The sequence below is a fragment of the Carex rostrata genome, chromosome 20 (genome assembly GCF_964058835.1).
Source record: "Carex rostrata chromosome 20, lpCarRost1.2, whole genome shotgun sequence".
NCBI lineage: Eukaryota > Viridiplantae > Streptophyta > Magnoliopsida > Poales > Cyperaceae > Carex > Carex rostrata.
In genome coordinates this window covers 409,145-426,392 of record NC_135937.1, presented here as the reverse complement: position 1 = coordinate 426,392, position 17,248 = coordinate 409,145, and the positions used below count along the sequence as shown (strand labels likewise).

The 17,248-nt window shown below is 31.7% G+C and overlaps 1 protein-coding gene across 3 annotated transcripts; it reads left to right on the top strand.

The window, feature by feature from the left end:
- The first annotated feature begins 6,011 nt into the window (after window positions 1–6,011).
- On the top strand, window positions 6,012–9,413 carry LOC144572333 (F-box/FBD/LRR-repeat protein At1g16930-like). Of its 3 annotated transcripts, none has more exons than XM_078321869.1 (4): window positions 6,012–6,127; window positions 6,425–7,203; window positions 7,721–7,885; window positions 9,071–9,413. In XM_078321869.1, the coding sequence occupies exons 2-4, from the start codon at window positions 6,430–6,432 to the stop codon at window positions 9,236–9,238; spliced, it is 1,107 nt and encodes a 368-aa protein (XP_078177995.1). In that variant the 5' UTR covers window positions 6,012–6,127; window positions 6,425–6,429; the 3' UTR covers window positions 9,239–9,413. The 3 variants fall into 3 exon arrangements, with proteins under 3 accessions (XP_078177995.1, XP_078177992.1, XP_078177994.1); XM_078321866.1 differs by having other exon boundaries at window positions 6,425–7,365; XM_078321868.1 differs by having other exon boundaries at window positions 6,425–7,365; window positions 9,081–9,233.
- The last annotated feature ends 7,835 nt before the right edge of the window (window positions 9,414–17,248 follow it).

The window sequence follows — 17,248 nt, the reverse complement described above, 5'->3', positions numbered from 1 at the left end:
GAGAGAGAATCGCCTTTTTTTTTTCTTTTTCTTCCTACAGCATACATTAATGCCAAATGTGAGGAGAGTTGTGCAAAATTCTCATTTTCCTTTCATCTCAGAAACAAAAAAAAAATCTAGACCGCAATTTTATTTTCGGTCAAGATTGCATGATATTTGATGGCAGCAGAACGACCTGATTTTTTTTATTAATACCCTAAAAATTAATCAAAATACCAAATATGTCATCCGCTTTTTTTTTTAGAGTTAATTTCTCATATACCCTTAAAGAGTTCTTCAATTTCTTATTTATCCCTCTACTCTTTGTTATATTTAATATGCCATTTAATTTTTTCTTTTATTTCTTATTGGCCCATTACACAATAATTTTGAAGTTAATTATGATTAAATCTCTAAATAAAATAATAAAGACAAAAATGCCCCTTCGTAAATTCCAATTAAAAATTTGATAGTAGAGACAGATTGAGTCACTTGAAGATAAAAGATGAAAAATTGAGTTCCAATTTTTTGAGTAAATGTTAGAGGTCAAGTCATCAAATTATTTAATACTCATGATCATGGTGCGTTTGGATGCACTAGAGAATAGCGAGAATAGCTACTGTTGAGAATAGTAAATTAAAAATAGCGAGAACAGCTACTATTTAAGAATAGCGCTAACTCAAAGCTATTCGGAAGTTGTTTGGATTGAACATTTAGAATAGCTACTGTAGGGATTGAGGCTTTGAGAGAGTTCATTTGCTATTCCATGTTTCTGTAGGAATAGCGAGAACAGCGAGAACAGCGCTATTCTCGCTGTTCAGGGAGTACGTTTGGATGGATGAGAATAGCGCTGTTCTCGCTGTTCTCGCTCTCGCTGCATCCAAACATACAACAAAGAATCTGGTAGCGAGGACCTGCGAAACGTGGCAGATTGCGTCGCTTGAAGATTTTAGTTTCGGATCATTCGCTCTCCTCTCAAAATATCTGATCGCACCTACTGATTTTTCTGCTGCTGCTTTTTACTGGTCTTTCTTTTCTGTTTTTTTTTTCTTTGTTTGCTGTCTTTTTTATTTTGTTGGTAATCTTTAGATTTCCTTTGTTTCCCGATTTTTTTTAAAATACCCAAAAAAAATTATTTTATAAAAAATAACTAGGTTCTGAGTAGAATTTTAAAAATACCCAGACCGCACATTTTTTCCGCGCCCCGAATTTTTATTTTTATTTTTATTCCGCGGCCCGGATTATTTTTTTTATTTTCTTTTTAGAGTTTGAGAAAGAAAATATTGTTTTTTTTGCCCAACTTTGCACCTCTGGTTAACATATCAAAATACCTTCAAAAATTATGAAAATTTACCGACATGCATTTTTGACTTCATAGAACAAGACTGTGGAGTTTCATACAAAATCAAGAATGCATGTCGGTAAATTATGTTTGAGTTTTTGTATGAAAATTTGTTATGTTTAGTTTTATTATGTTTAAGTTTTCAGTTTTGTTATGTTTCATTATTTTACGATCTGTTTTGAGATTTTGTATGAAACTTCACAGTTTTATTCTATGAAGTCAAGAATGCATGTCGATAAATTTTCATGATTTTTGAAGGTATTTTGATATGTTAATCAGATGTGCAAATTTGGACTCAGAAGCACTTCTTCAGTAGTTCGGGCAATTTTTGAGAGCCGATATCTCACGATCTGTTTTGAGATTTTGTATGAAACTTCACAGTCTTATTCTATGAAGTCAAGAATGCATGTCGGTAAATTTTCATGATTTTTGAAGGTATTTTGGTATGTTAATCAGAGGTGCAAATTTGGGCTCAGAAGCACACCTTCAATAGTTTGGGCAATTTTTGAGAGCCGATATCTTACGATTTGTTTTGAGATTTTGTATGAAACTTCACAGTTTTGTTCTATGAAGTTAAGAATGGATGTCGGTAAATTTTCATGATTTTTGAAGGTGTTTTGATATGTTAACTAGAGGTGCAAAGTTAGACCAAAAAAAATCAAAAAAATAATATTTTCTTTCTCCAAACTCTAAAAGAAAAAAGAAAAAAAATATCCGGGCCACGAAAAAAATCCGCGCTTGGAATAAAAAATAATAAAAAAAAATTTCGGGCCGCGAATTTTTTCTGTGGCCCGGAATAAAAATTCCGGGGCGCAGAAAAAATGTGCAGCCTGGGTATTTTTGAAATTCCGCTCAGAACCTGATTATTTTTAATAAAATAAATTTTTTTTGGATATTTTTAAAAAAATCGACTTTGTTTCTGATTTAAATTTCTCTCCTCTTAAACTCAAATGTCTTGAGCAATTTTAACTTTTTTTTTTAATTGCCTCCATCAGTCAAAATCGACAAACAAAGCTTGCAACTTGGAATTATAAAAAGACCCAGAATCAATCACAAGAAATAAAAATTATAAAAAAGGGCCTAGAAAATTCATCATTACTGTCTGAGGGATCGTACTCCATGCACCAAAAGCTCCCTCAGAGGTTCGCTTATGTCCCATAATTTTCACCGAATTTTAAGAAAACACCCTCTTCACCAAACAAGAACAATTGTGATTCCTCTCAAGTCTCAAATTGAAAACTGCTCGCTCAAAAAGGACGAAAGACCCACTTCACCAAGCAAGAACAAGTGTGATTTTCCATTCTTCTTCTCTCTTGGCTTGGCCGATGTTGAGTCAATAGTTTGACACCTTGCTTTGAAGAGGACAAATAGAAGCCCCAAGAAATTAATCAAAGAGAGCTTCAGCCTTGTCGGGAACTTCACACGAGGTACCCCTTCAAGTGCACATCATTCATCTTCTCTAAACTTGAGAAGTTGAGAGCATTAGATAGCGTTGCCCAACCATTTAGCCTTTCTCATTTCTATGTTGCGTTTGTCAAAGGGATATTGAGTTTGTCAAAGGGACCAAGATAAAGATAAAAGAGAGAAGGATATAATAGGAAAATAAAATTTCGGACAATACTTAAATATGAATTTTTAGTTGTATGGATAAATAAGAAAAGATAAAGAGAATTAAGGGATATATTGAATATACCAAAGAGTCTAAGGGTAAATAAGAAATTAAGAAAGGCTTTTGAGGGTACATAGAAAATTAACTCTTTTTTTTAAATGTCCTGACTATCCAGCTGAGAGGCGGTCAGCTTTTTCTATCAAATCGCTCCGCGTTGGGGTGGTCAACTTCTTCTTTTTTACCAAACCGCTCAGGGGCGGGACGGTTAGCTATAATATATATATACATGCTATGCATAGCATAGAGCCCCTCCATGCAACGCCTTGGATTTTGACTTTTCAAAATTCTAACGGTCGATCCGAACCGTTCATCTTGTTCTCCATATTAATATGTGTTTGGGGACCAAATTTTACATTTTTTGAAATTTTTTTACTATTTCTTTAGATTTATTGAAAATCGCTGTTTTCAGCAAATCTGAAGCATAAAAAAACAGCAATTTTCAATAAATCTAAAGAAATAGTAAAAAAATTTCAAAAAATGTAAAATTTGGTCTCCAAACACATATTAATATGGAGAACAAGATGAACGATTCGGATCGACCGTTAGGATTTTGAAAAGTCAAAATCCAAGGCGTTGCACGGAGGGGCTCTATGCTATGCATAGCATGCTAGCATATTCATATATATATATATATATATATATATATAGCGAGAGAGAGAGAGAGAGATGGACTTGGGTGAGACGCGGAGCACCACGCGTTTGTACTTCACGCCATATTTTCATTTTGAAAGTCCAAACAACCGATCCGAACCGTTAGATGTGATCTCCATATTGAAATGTGCTTGGAGACCAAATTTTACATTTTTTAGAATTTTTTTACTATTTATTAAGCCACTTTGAAAATCTGAAAATCCGGGTGAACAGTAAAAATTTCTGGACCACCAGATCAGCGATTTTCAAAGTGGCTTAATAAATAGTAAAAAAATTTTAAAAAATGTAAAATTTGGTCTCCAAGCACATTTCAATATGGAGATCGTGTTGAGCGGTTCGGATCGGTTGTTTGGATTTTCAAAATGGCTAAAATGTACCATGGAGCACCAAACGCGTATACTCCACGTCTCACCCAAGCCCATCTCTCTCTCTCTCTCTATATATATATATATAGAGTGTGGCTAATTTGCTACCGGAAGCACTTCGACTGAGGTGCTTCCGGGGCTATATTAGCATATGTGATGTTCAAACAACAAATCCAAACTGTTAGATGTTTAATCTATATTAAAATCTACTTGGAGACCAAATTTTATATTTTTTGAAATTTTTTTACTATTTATTAAGATGGTTTGAAAGTTGCTGTTTTTTTATGGTGCAGAATTTTAATAAAAATAACAATTTTTAATAAATCTATAAAAATAGTAAAAAATTTCCAAAAAAATGTAAAATTTGGTCTGCAAACACATATTAATATGGAGAACAAGATAAACGGTTTGGATCAGTTATTTGGACTTTGAATCCGATGATTTATAGTCCAATGTACAAAAGATGCTATGCATTGCAATGCACCATAGCCCAACTCTCTCTCTCTAATCAATACAAAAACTGGTTTTGAGGATTCCTTTCTCAATTTATAATTTATCTTTGACATAGACTTTTGTTTATTACTGATTTTTAAAGGGGCATATGATATGTTTTTTTATTCCACTAGGTATAAATAATAGAGAAATTTGGATATATACCCATCACAACTTCATTAATTAGATATTTACCCATCCAAAATTAAAATTTAGATATTTACTCATCTAAACAGATCCAAATTATTAATATACCCATTTTGAAATTTTTTCACTAAAAAATATAAATCAATATTCATAAAATATTTGAATGACAATTTTACCCTTAGCAGTTATTTCCTAAAAACTTTCTCACTGTGTTCTTGTGCAAGTACGATCTCTTCCTCCTCCGTCCTCCCTCTAGCCCATCCCGCCCTTCCTCTCCTTGCCTTCCCTCTCCTCCAGCCCGACGGTATAGTGGTATGATTGTAAAACTATTATAAAGTTTAGTAACTTGTAAAATAAATAAATTATAAATACAGCTTAGCTCGTAACAGATGAATTTATCAGCTCTTGAAGCATTATAGAGTAACCAATCAAGATCTCTCTATTTGAATAAGGAGCACGGCTTCTGAGTAGAAGAGGAGAAAACTGGTAAGAGCATTGCAGGTACTGTAGCGCGAAGATAATAGTACTCGTAGTGTTGTACCCGCGGGGGACCACCGAAAATTAAATGCAGAAAGATAACTAGCAAGTGCATATTCATATGGAGATCATGTTGAACGGTTCGGATCGACCGTTAGGATTTTGAAAACTCAAATATTGAGCCGTTGCACGAAGACCCTCTATATTATGTGTAGCACCGTACCCGACTCCTTATTTTATTATGTTCAGTTTAAAACTAATGATAGTATTTTTTTTATTTACGGTTTAGTTTTGACAATTTAAAACTAAATAAATTAAAACAAACCATATCGAGTGAGTGCTCATATTATTAATTATAACCATAAATAACCAGATTAAAATTTAATTTATTTAGTCGGTTTAATTTTATATTTATACTAACTGAATAAAATTTTAATTGGACAGATTTAAATCGAACACCACTATTCACAAATAATCTCACATCAACGAATAACAATACAATACGGTTACGGAATAACAACAAAAGTTTATATAAAAACCAATATACACTCTAAAATACAAATAAAATAATATACTTTAAGTGATACCTTCCGTAAAAGAAAATCACCTAGATTTTTGTGCCGCATGAAATACCCCATTAACATCAATATTCAAATTCAAATTAATTCAAAAAAATCCTTTGTCTAAAAATAGAGCAAAAATCTAGTAACGCCTGTTAAAAATAGACTTCACCACCGTTTGGTATTACCTTCCAAAAATAGCCTAGTGCCGTTTCGGAAAGCCTACTTAAAAAAAATTTAAACGTGGGTTCGGATCCACTGGCATCACTTCGGGGCAGTATCCATATATACCCACTTTACTTCCTTACTAACCCAGTTCATAGCTCTAATCTATCGAGAGACCACCAGAACCAGCTTTTCAAACTTCCCAATCGCTCCGCCCCTTTCGATCCTCTATCAGCCGCGCCGAGCCAAATTCTCGAGGAATCTCTCTCTCAATTTTCGGGTAAGATCTCTCTCTCTCTCTCTCTCTCTCTCAATCGTGAATATAGTGGATTGCAAGGGTTGAGGCAATACTGGTCAAATGGAGTGGGAATTAGTTTAGAGGCTTAGATCCAAACTTTTTATGTATGACGGAGTAATAGATTTTCTATCGAGATTATGCTTTCAAGATTATACTAGAGATTATGTTTTAAGGATGTTGTTACTTAATGGAGTAATTTTATTATTGTTGTTCAAAGGAAATCCCGTTAACAGTGTTGTTTATGATTGATTTAAGTCATTGTTTATTTTTTTATACTAGGAATCATGCGTGGCATTTATTCGACTGAAAGCACCACAGAAAAGAGAAGAAAGATTGCACATGTTGATAGGATAAGTAACTTGCCAGATCCTATACTGATTCTCATTCTCTCTTTGCTGAGCACAAAGGAGTCTGTCCAGACCTCCTTGCTAGCCAAAAGGTTCCAGAACCTTTGGGCTTCTGTACCTGTTCTCGGCTTTGATTTTGACGATTTCCTCCCTGATGATCACTCAGAATATCTGGATGAAGACGAAGAGAATCTCTTTGAATATGAAGAAAATTTCACAAAATTTGTTGATGGTATTTTTGAACACCGAGAGCCATCAAATTTGGATTCATTCAAACTCAAGTGGAAGGAGGATGAAAGTGACCCCACTCCTGCCACTGCATGGCTTGAAACTGTTGCAAAGTTGAAACCCAAGTTTTTCTTTGTCCATATTTTCACAGAGAATTTTAATTTTGAAGTTCCTGATTCTGTCTTCGTTTGTGAGTCATTGGAAGAGTTGGAATTAGAATTGGGATTTGAGGCTATAAGCCCAAGGTCTGTAAACCTTCCCTGCCTCAAGAAAGTAACCCTTGATTCCATAGAGATTGTAGATGAGGTAATGCAAAAGCTGTCGGGGTTGCCTGCTTTAGAAGAAATGGTGCTCAGCTACTGCCAATTGAACATTTGTGATATATCTTCTGGCACGTTGAAGCGTCTGGTTCTTGATGGCTATCACAATGACAAAACTCCTCCTGACATATCAATTTCAACACCGAGTCTGCTGTACTTGGAGGTACGTTCTTGGACAATAGGAAGAATAAAGTTCAAGAAACTGGAGTCTCTTGTGAAGGCATGCATCCAGTACCATGAGTTTGATGATGAGGACCCTCTGTTTCTGACAGGTCTTTCAAATGTGACCTATCTCGAGTTAATGCTGTCTGAATGGGGTCAATTGGTATGAGTAACTTTCTATTCTAATATTTGTTAGGTTGTAGAGGAAACATGTTACCTGATGTTTGGTTGGGATTATTTTTTGTTCTTTTAAAACTATGGTAATTGACCTTGATGTGACAGCACTGATTTAGCACCAACTGTTATTGAAATCCTCCAACTCTAAGGAAATATGGCTTGCGGGTAGAACATTTTTTGTTCATTTAATCTTGTTTTGTTTTAACAATTTTCTCTTTTCGGTGTGCTGTACCAATTAAATTTTGGCCCTTCCAGTTTGGCAGCATTTGGTACTCGGTACAATTAAATTTCATTACAATAAGTATGGAAAATGTGAATGACTTCTATTTTTGTTCTTTTAGCAAATGAAGGATGTATTGAAGGAAGAAACAACCAAATTTCCAACCTTCAATAATTTAAAGACCTTGAAAATTGGAGAATGGTGCATGACTGATGAGTTTGATGTGTTAGCTTGTTTCCTCTTCCATGCAAGTAACCTTGAGAAGCTGACTCTGCTCCATCGCCAGGTAAATTTTTGTAGGTTCACAGGATGTAGTGAGAATAATAGGCTTCATTTTAACTAAGACTGAGTTGAGCCGTAATTGCAGCATTCTTGCAAAATTTTATGACATAACTGGATTATAACAAATGTTCAATAATATTAGCTACATTTTTAAGGTCCCCTCATATGCCAACCCACTCAACAAGCTGTTATCTTTAATGAATTTCCTTTTATTTTTCATCGAAAATGACTAAATTGGGCACCTAGATTTTTATCTTTATCATCAAGTCAGTTCTGCTGTGATTTTCCAAATTGCTAGTTTCAAGTAGGATTCATAAATGTGTAATCATTTTGGTTATCCACTGTTAGTGCATTTTTCTGTCAATGAAGTCAATAATTAACTCTTGAATTCAGATTATTTATTGTTTCATTTATTCTGAGAACCAATATTCAATGGGCAAGAATCTCTTGGACATACTAAATAGTATATTGTTTTGCTTGCTTGAAATTTCAATGGCTCGAAGCTAGTTTAGAATTTTGAATAACACACATTCATTTTATTGATTGGAAAAGGAAATCTCTACCAGTCAGTAGTTTTTTAATTGGATAGACTGTCTGCTTCCCTGGGAATTTGGCATCCATCTGTCCTGCCTTGAGAGTGAAAACAAAGAGCCAAAATTATGTTCCTTTGGAGTTCCGTGTATTATATAATTAACTGATATAGAAAATTATTTTTTTGGCATCCAACAGGTTTTGGGAAATTTGCTTGAGTACTTGTATTGTGTATATTTAAATTGTTAACTCAGGTGCTACCGTGCTAGTGATGACTAGAAAAGTACTATAGAATAGCTGAGATGTTACATCTGAAATGCTTGTTAATTTGCTATTATAGGAATATGTTTAATTTTTATGGGTCCAGATGAATGTGTGGAGTGCAAGAAAAGAGCCAGTGTTGATTATTATTAATAAATAAATACTCTAAGTGACTATGATCATTGGAAACTTCCCAAAACCTGTTGCAAACTACGAGTTCCAAACTTTTAGCTTAGGGGCCCTTGTTGAATATTTTGTACTAATTACCTTTGAAATTTCCACATACTGTTGCTTCAACTAGTTTTTAATTAAGGGCTGAGTCCTTCCTAATTAATGAAATAGATGATCAGCATTAGGGACATTAATGAACTAACTCTTGATTAATTTTCCAATGAAGTCACCGGCAGGTCAGTACAAGATGGAGATAAGCCTTGGATTGGGGGACAATGTTGACATTATGGAGATCAATGGCAAGAAGAATGATAAAATAGTCAATGAGCTAGTGAAGCGTGTAGATACACATCTCAAAACCAGACCGAAGACGAATATCATTTCCTCCGAGTAGTAATATACGGAATCATGATGTTTGGTAACTTTCTGCTGGCTATATTTATAATCTTTTCAGATTATTCTGCTTTTGTAGTGTAATAATTATGTAGTGTTGTCTTTTTTAGTTGTTTTTTAAATTTATGTTTAATAATTATGTAACTTATTTTGAAGACCCAAAGTATTTCTCACTCCCTCACTCTTTTCTTTTTCCCCTCTTCTAGCACGTCTATACTCTCCACTCTTGTTTATCTTTGTTTTCCCGGCCATCTATTGCCAAGGTGTCTCTCCATTATATTTCGTACACAAGTACATAATAATTCTAGCTAATTCAAAAATCTTCTATTAAATCAATTTAATTCAAAAGGCTACTCTCTTATTCTATTGAACTCTTGCCATCTTCTACCCGATTAGAGTATAAGAAATAAGGGTATAACATTTAAAACAATTAAAACACCTATATTCTAGCTTACCTTCATTTTTTAAGTAAACAACCACTTCTTTATTTCATTTGAAATATCGTTTAAGCCAAATCCTAACAAGCGTCAAGCTTTCACAACGAGAAAATAAGAGAAAAAAGATAAATATTGTTCCCTCCTGGTTGCTGGTTGTAATCTGTGAAAGTGCTAAATTTCTCAGCTGTGAAGCTATGACCTATGACTATATTTTACTTTTTGGATCATGTTGTCTTTGATGCTATGAGCTATGACTATGTTTTACTTAATAATGTTTTACTTTTTGGATCATGTTTTACTATGTCTAATCATGTTCCCTCCAGGTTCTAATCTGTACAGTCCTGATGTGCTCCTATGCTCACAATAAAAAATATCAAACCATTTTGGGCCCAAGATCAAAGCACCTATTGGGCCGAAAATTCTGGGCCAACACATACGGTATATGATGCCTAACATTTCACTTTCCAATTTTAGAATATGTGAAGCATACTCGAGATATCTTTTGGAAACCTTACGCAATGTGATCGTATTTTCCTGGAATAAGAACTGAATTCAAGTAGCAGAAAGCAACACTTGGATTTGTGCTTCAACCGAATAATACATTCTACCATACTTTTCCGTTTTTTTTTATATATATAGTTATCAAGTACTCGTAATGCTAGTTTTTGATTATTTTGTCTTAAATTTCTTTTATCATTTAAATGATTAATGACACGGAGTTTGACCATGTGGACCGTATCCGTATGCAGCAGCAGCAGGATATCGCATATGAAAATCTTTTAGAATGATTCTTTAATTACTGCCACATGTGCTAGCTGACTAGCTCAAATCTCAAACCATAAAGTAGTAGTGAACTCCACTGTGAGTGTGAAGTACTACAGAGGATACTGATCTGACCATGTGATGTGAGCTATGACTTTATTGGTTCTCTCTCTTTTCTTTTTTTAGAATTTCATTTTGCGAGCTTTTTAATTTTATAAGAGGATTCATAATTTTAATTTTTATTAAAAATATATACGAAATTCTCCATTATATTTTCAATAACAAAAATCGCCATAATTCACTAAACAATATGTACGTTCAGCCGACAGCCTATATCTTTCTTTCCTTTTTATAGAAAAAAATAACAATGAAGCTTAACCTTGAGCCTTCAAATTTTCTTTCAGTCCATTTCTAACCTTATATAGTATCAAATTTCGTGAACAAATGCTACCTAAAATTAACAAGGGCTCTAAGATTCTTGAATTATAAGAAATCTGGAATTTTTTTTTTTGGTAATTATAAGAAATATGGAATTAGATGCAACATTCTTGACGGAGTTGTAAGATGGTTAAGATCCTCGATTGTATTAAATTTGACCGATTTAATAGTTATTTAATTTTTTATTAAATAATTATAAGTAAGGATGGAGTTTTGATGGTTTTATGATGAATTAACAATTAAAATTTAAATCGGCAAAATATATTATATAAAATTTTTAAATAATTTAAAACACGTCCATAATTTTTTATAAGATATCAAATACTTCCAAAAATATTCCGCTTTCAAAACTTGCATCGAATACTCATGGGAAGTATCCATCCATTAATTATCGAATCAGATGCATCTAATAGTGCAGAGATATTTTGAAATAAAGGGATATATATTTGTCATTTTAATTATTTTAAAATAATTAAAGAGTGAGGCAATGGTACTAGCTATACTTAGCGCAGATTGGTTCATACTGTGAATTATTTTTTTTTCAAATTTCTAACACTCAATCTGAACCGTTTAATATAATATTCATATGAATATGTACTTGTAAACTAAATTTTATTTTTCAAAATCTTTTTTACTATTTTTTTAGATGGGTAGCAAATTACTGTTTTTGGATGGTCCATAATTTTTAAATCAAGTGATTTTCTATCTATCTAAAAAAATAGTAAAAAAAATTATAAAAGATGTAAAGTTTAGTTTACAAGTACATATTCATATGAAGGTCATATTGAACGATTTCAATCGACTGTTAAAATTTAAAAAAAAAAATCAAAATATTGATCCGTAGTATGGATCAATCCACAGTACCATAACCTCACTGTAATTAAATTTTAAAGTTAGAGAAATAAAAGGAGATTTTGGATAAAATATTAAGTTTTATTGTACGAATACTGAATATTATGATATTTTTATGGAAAAATTAATTATTTTAGAAGTTTAGATAGACGCACTAGAAATTCTCCCTTTAAATTTAGTCGGATCGAAATGTGTGAATCACTGCTTGAAAACTTGAAATCATGCTAAAAAAAGAAGGATCAAAATGTGTGAACTGTCAAACCACATACCATCATGGGTTAGAACTTAAAAGGACCGTTACAATATTTCTGGGATAGAATTGGAAAATTTAGATTGAAAAATAAGAGTGCAAATGTATGACAGATCTGAAATTAAGTCTTTATTTAAAATAAAATTCTAACTACTAAATTATAAGTACACATATAACATTTTATGAGAGACTGAATTGTATAAAAATTTCTAAGACAATAAAATTACATTAAATTTTAATATACATAATTACAAAAATTAAAACCGTTAAAATAACTATACATCCTTAATTACATTAAAGTATGCTCCTGAATATTTCAATCTAGTGGGCATGAAATATTCTATACAATGATGAATTTCGACGGTCTCGCCAACTAATATTTTATTAAGGCCTATTAGCAACTTTTGGTGCGTGTAGGGAGCAAGAAATAATATTGTTGTTGACTTGTTGACTTGTAGTTTCCCTTTAGCACTAAATTCACACGTGTTAGAAACTTAAAAATAATTATAGATACTATTTGGGTTGTTTCGGCAAAAATTTCATAACATGAGTCACCTTTATAATTAATACAATCTGGTAATTAAGAAAATATGAAGGGCCGGTCGGCCTCCCCTTGTATGATTTTATGATCCCATCTTTCATAATCTTATGACAGCTATTTATTAACAAACTACAATAATAACCAACAATCAGAGACGGACCCACACACAATCATAATTAATATCTATGAGTTTCATTTCATGAGAAAATAGTTGTTTTTCGACCATTGATCTATCGTTGGTTTGCCACGCATATCACAACCCTCCTCTTTTATTCTGGCTTGAGATTAAAAAAAAAATTATGTAGATGTCATTTTGAAAAAATGATTATTTATGGTGTTAAAAGCACCTGTAGAATATTAGAAGGATTTTGCAATAAATCAAATTAAAAGAATTGGTTCCAATACCATGATCCGGTGTACATTTTCCTCTGCTGGACCGAATTAAAGGAAGGAATTACATAATAAAATCAATGGTATCTTTAATGGAAAAATAGTAAGCGTTGTATTACTACCCGTTATTAATTTGGAATATTAATTTAAAAGAATTAACTAATGACATTGGCTTGCTTACAAAGTACAAATTAACTAATGATAATTAGTCAATGATACAGATACAGCCCATATATTGGGATTTGGGGGCTACAGCCTACAGCCTACAGGAGTTATGAATTATAAGTAATCATACCTCATAATCTAAGTATTCATACTTATAACTAAAGTATGAATTATTACATTGAAAACTATCTTAATTTAATATATTTTTACAAATTACTCAGTTTGGTGCTTGATTGTATTAATACGAAATATGACAAATATTTATACATCGTAATACAAATATTCATACCTAAGATACCTAACATATTTATAAAATAACTGGATACAAGTATAGATGCCTATGTGCGCAAATATTAATACCCAGTTTTTATCATCTACAACCTAAAGTCTGCTACTAGATCACAACTTACATATTGGCAAAGCTCACATATTAGCGAATACAAGTCGACAAACTCAAATCTCATATGAGGGCTTCTACTACTCTTCAGATCTGCATGAGAAAAAAATCACACATTGAGAATAGATAACAAATAACAAAACTTATACAACACATTAATTCCAAATAAATAAGAAATTATATATATCTAGCAAACTAGTAAATAAGAGAGACCAATTTATCTCTCTAGCTTATATCTTTGAGCCTCTTAATTTATCAATAATTCCAACCCCTTTCTTTTACTTGGGTTTGCCTTCTCCCCACACCCACACCTTGTACCAATTGTACTGAATTGACATTTATTTAACAAATTAATACTAATCGCATCAGTCTCTATATATATATGTACCCAATAATGATAATCACACGTGGCACGGTGGCAGCAAGCTTCAATTCTATCTCTATCTCTCTTTACTTTCAAATACTAATAAAAATATATATCGTTAATAACATGCTAAATTATTCTTCTATTACGTACATCATCCTGACGTTATATATCCTTTAATTTGTCCAGCCTGCGAATATTCTTTGATATACCTGCAAAATACGTACAAGCTCGCTTGTAAAACCACGACACAGGTTAGTATTTTGACTATAATTTTGTCATGCTAACTCCAATTGAGATAAAAATTAATTAATTAATTTTCTGAAAAACTCACAAAGAGATTTACAACTTTTCTATTTTCAGTTTCCTTCGGATTAGAATGCATAATGCCCACAAATTTATACAAAGCAAGTGCATGCTTCATATCTTTTCAGGACTTGATCAAATTTTCATGCATTGTTCTTCACTTCTTCTTCATTGATTTGTGCTCCAAAATAGTTTATTCTCATCATTTCTGCACATAAAATTTCAAACTACGCGAATCATCCAATCTTAATATAAACTTAAATTAAAATCAAGGAATTTGATCTAATCTATTAATAAACCCTAACCAATAGATATGTACATTTCATGCCATCTGAATTCCACAATATCATACTAAAATTAAGACACATGACAAATTCAAATCGCACTCTTTTTTTGTGGTATGGAGAAAAAAGGTGCAGAAATATTTTTGCTGAAGAAAGTAAATCAATTCAGCCGTAGCAATGAAAACTATGTATAATTTATAATTTAGATAGTTTTAACTACTAACTACTTTTGGCTTTAACTAAAGATGAAAGATTTCTTTCACTTACTTTTTCTCTGATCATTCTTGTTCATTTTTCCGACGATCCGTGATGAATTTTGCGAATATAAAAATACGAACCTTTTTTATTCAATTTTCTCTTTCAAATGAGATCCATGAAAACTAACTTTTGAGTTATATTTGTATTATTTTTTTTTACCACTTTAAATCTCTGTGACTTTCAGTTTTTTATCTTGTTTCAAAACAATTTAGACCTCTGTTTATAAGCCTTCAAATATTTCGTATAAATCTCACGTACAAACATATAAATATCATCAATAACCCTTCATATCTCTAGAATAAAACATATAAACCTTATGTACAAAGCCTTGAAAATTTTAATAGTTGTAGACTGAGATTTAAAAACTTGAAAATTGTACTCATGAATTTTATTTAAGAAAAAAAAACAAATAACTTCAAAATTACTTAACACTATTTCTTCATGGATCTTATTTCAAAGATAAAATCGAATATAAAATGTTCGTATTTTTATATTCGTAAAATTTATCATGGATCGTCGGAAAAATAGATTGGAATGATCAGAAAAAATAAAAAAAGAGTGGGTGAAAAGAATATCTCATTTTTTTGGCTTGAAAACAAAAGTAGTTAAGAGTTAAAACTATTTAGAAATACCTTTAGATAGATGGTTAAATGTTTGCGAGTAACATTTTAAAAAGTCATAAACATAGCTTTAAATGTTTGAATATATATATATATATTTTTTGTATCATTCATGACCCGTAGGTCTTACAACAATTCACTTCTCACACAGCTATCCAAATCCTCAATACAAAGATCTAAATCCTGTTCTATCCTGTTCCAGCTAATAATTCTCCCCCAAGTTAACCAACAGATGTGCCACTTGTAGTCTCTCATTCTCCCTGCCACAGTAAACTGAACTTAGCTGATTGGATGGGTCTTTTTGAATTTGCCAAGCCTCTCAAACTTCATTAAAATATCTCCTATCATGAATTAGAGGTTGATTATGAGCCAATGAATCCACAATTTTCAAAGAGTCAGAGAAGAGATAGGCCCGTTCAGTTGTGAGTTGTGACTGATAGCAACAATTTCCAAAGAGTCAAAGAAGAGATAGGCCCGTTCAGTTGTGACTGATAGCAACATTTTAAATATTAGCACTGAAAATAAAAGTTAGACAACATTGAAAGATTTTTTTTTTTCTGTTAAATTACTTGAAGGACGCACTCAGATACAATGGCTCGGGAGATCAGAACATTTCTCTATTATAAAGAGAGAGAAAATCTCATACAAAATAACATATTTTTATAAACAAAATTTAGACTAAATGACAAATAACATTCTTAAATACCATATTAAATAATATCTACATATATGCATTTAATACAAAATTTAGACTAAATGACAAATGACATATATGTTTTTATTTTATTTTTTGACATATTTTCATACAAAAATCTCATACAAAATGACATATTAAATAACAAATAATATTTCTTAAATTATATAAAAAAAAATGAAAGATTGACCAATCATTTATCAATCAATCTAAAAATTCTTTAAATTACATTTAAAAAATTGAAAAAAAAAACACTACTAACTTAGTGTAGTTTAAGTACAAAACTAAAATTAATTAAGAAATAAAGAATGCTTAGTCGGTTTCATTTTGGTATTAGAAACTTCCAATTTAGAATTTTTTTGTAGCCACCTCTGTGATTCTCTGGGAAACCTGTCAAACATACCCTTGTCTTACCCCCACATATTCCTCCCTCAGTTGAGTAAACTAACGCCATTTTTTCTCCGGGGGATTTCATCTCTCTCCCTCAAAAATCTCAAAATTAGGTATGTTATATCAAAATTATGCAATTTTTATATGACATTTTTTATACAATTTTTAAAAAGAAACTAAAATTGACCTTATGTTTTTAACAAAAAAACTATTCTTTGTGAGCCCATACTTAAAAAAAATGTTAAATTGTAGTTAAAATTGTGTATATATAATATTAACTCCATTAAATAATTTTCTGCCTTCACCTCTGCGTTTACATTGTCGTCCAAAATATGAAAAAGGTATTAATAATGTAAGAGATCTTAGTGTTCCTAGATATAGCAAGGATGATTAAGGATGTATCTTTTTTTTTTTTTTTTTCTCCACTATAAAGATAATTTTTGCTCCACAGCCAAGGAATGTAAATTTAAAGATTGATAACTTAGAAAGGATATCATTTTCATTTGGCAAAAGCAGCTTGTCACATGTAACTGTCTTGATTAGAGGTGTCAATGACACCCATTTACCTGTTTACCCTACCTGGATCGTATTTAATAAGATAGGTATGGGCAAAAAAAAATTCGTTAACTTATGATATGGATGAAGATTTTTTTTTGGTTAGATAAATATGTATGAGTACGGGTAAAGGTTATTTCGTACTCCTTGTATAACGGATAATTATATAAAATAAATTATATTATTAGAAGAATATTGCACTAAATATTTTAGTTTTTTATTTGAATGTTTTATTAGTTAGTTAAGGAATTGAATTGGTTAGAAGTAGGGCTGCAAACAAATCGAACCAAATCAAATCTTCTCTAGTT

Excerpts from the sequence above, each read along its gene's own strand:
- LOC144572333 (XM_078321866.1), top strand. The coding sequence starts at position 6,430 with ATGCGTGGCATTTATTCGACTGAAAGCACCACAGAAAAGAGAAGAAAG. Across the intron at positions 7,366-7,720 it reads TGTCTGAATGGGGTCAATTG|CAAATGAAGGATGTATTGAA; the intron begins GTATGAGTAACT and ends TTGTTCTTTTAG. Across the intron at positions 7,886-9,070 it reads TGACTCTGCTCCATCGCCAG|TCACCGGCAGGTCAGTACAA; the intron begins GTAAATTTTTGT and ends TTTCCAATGAAG.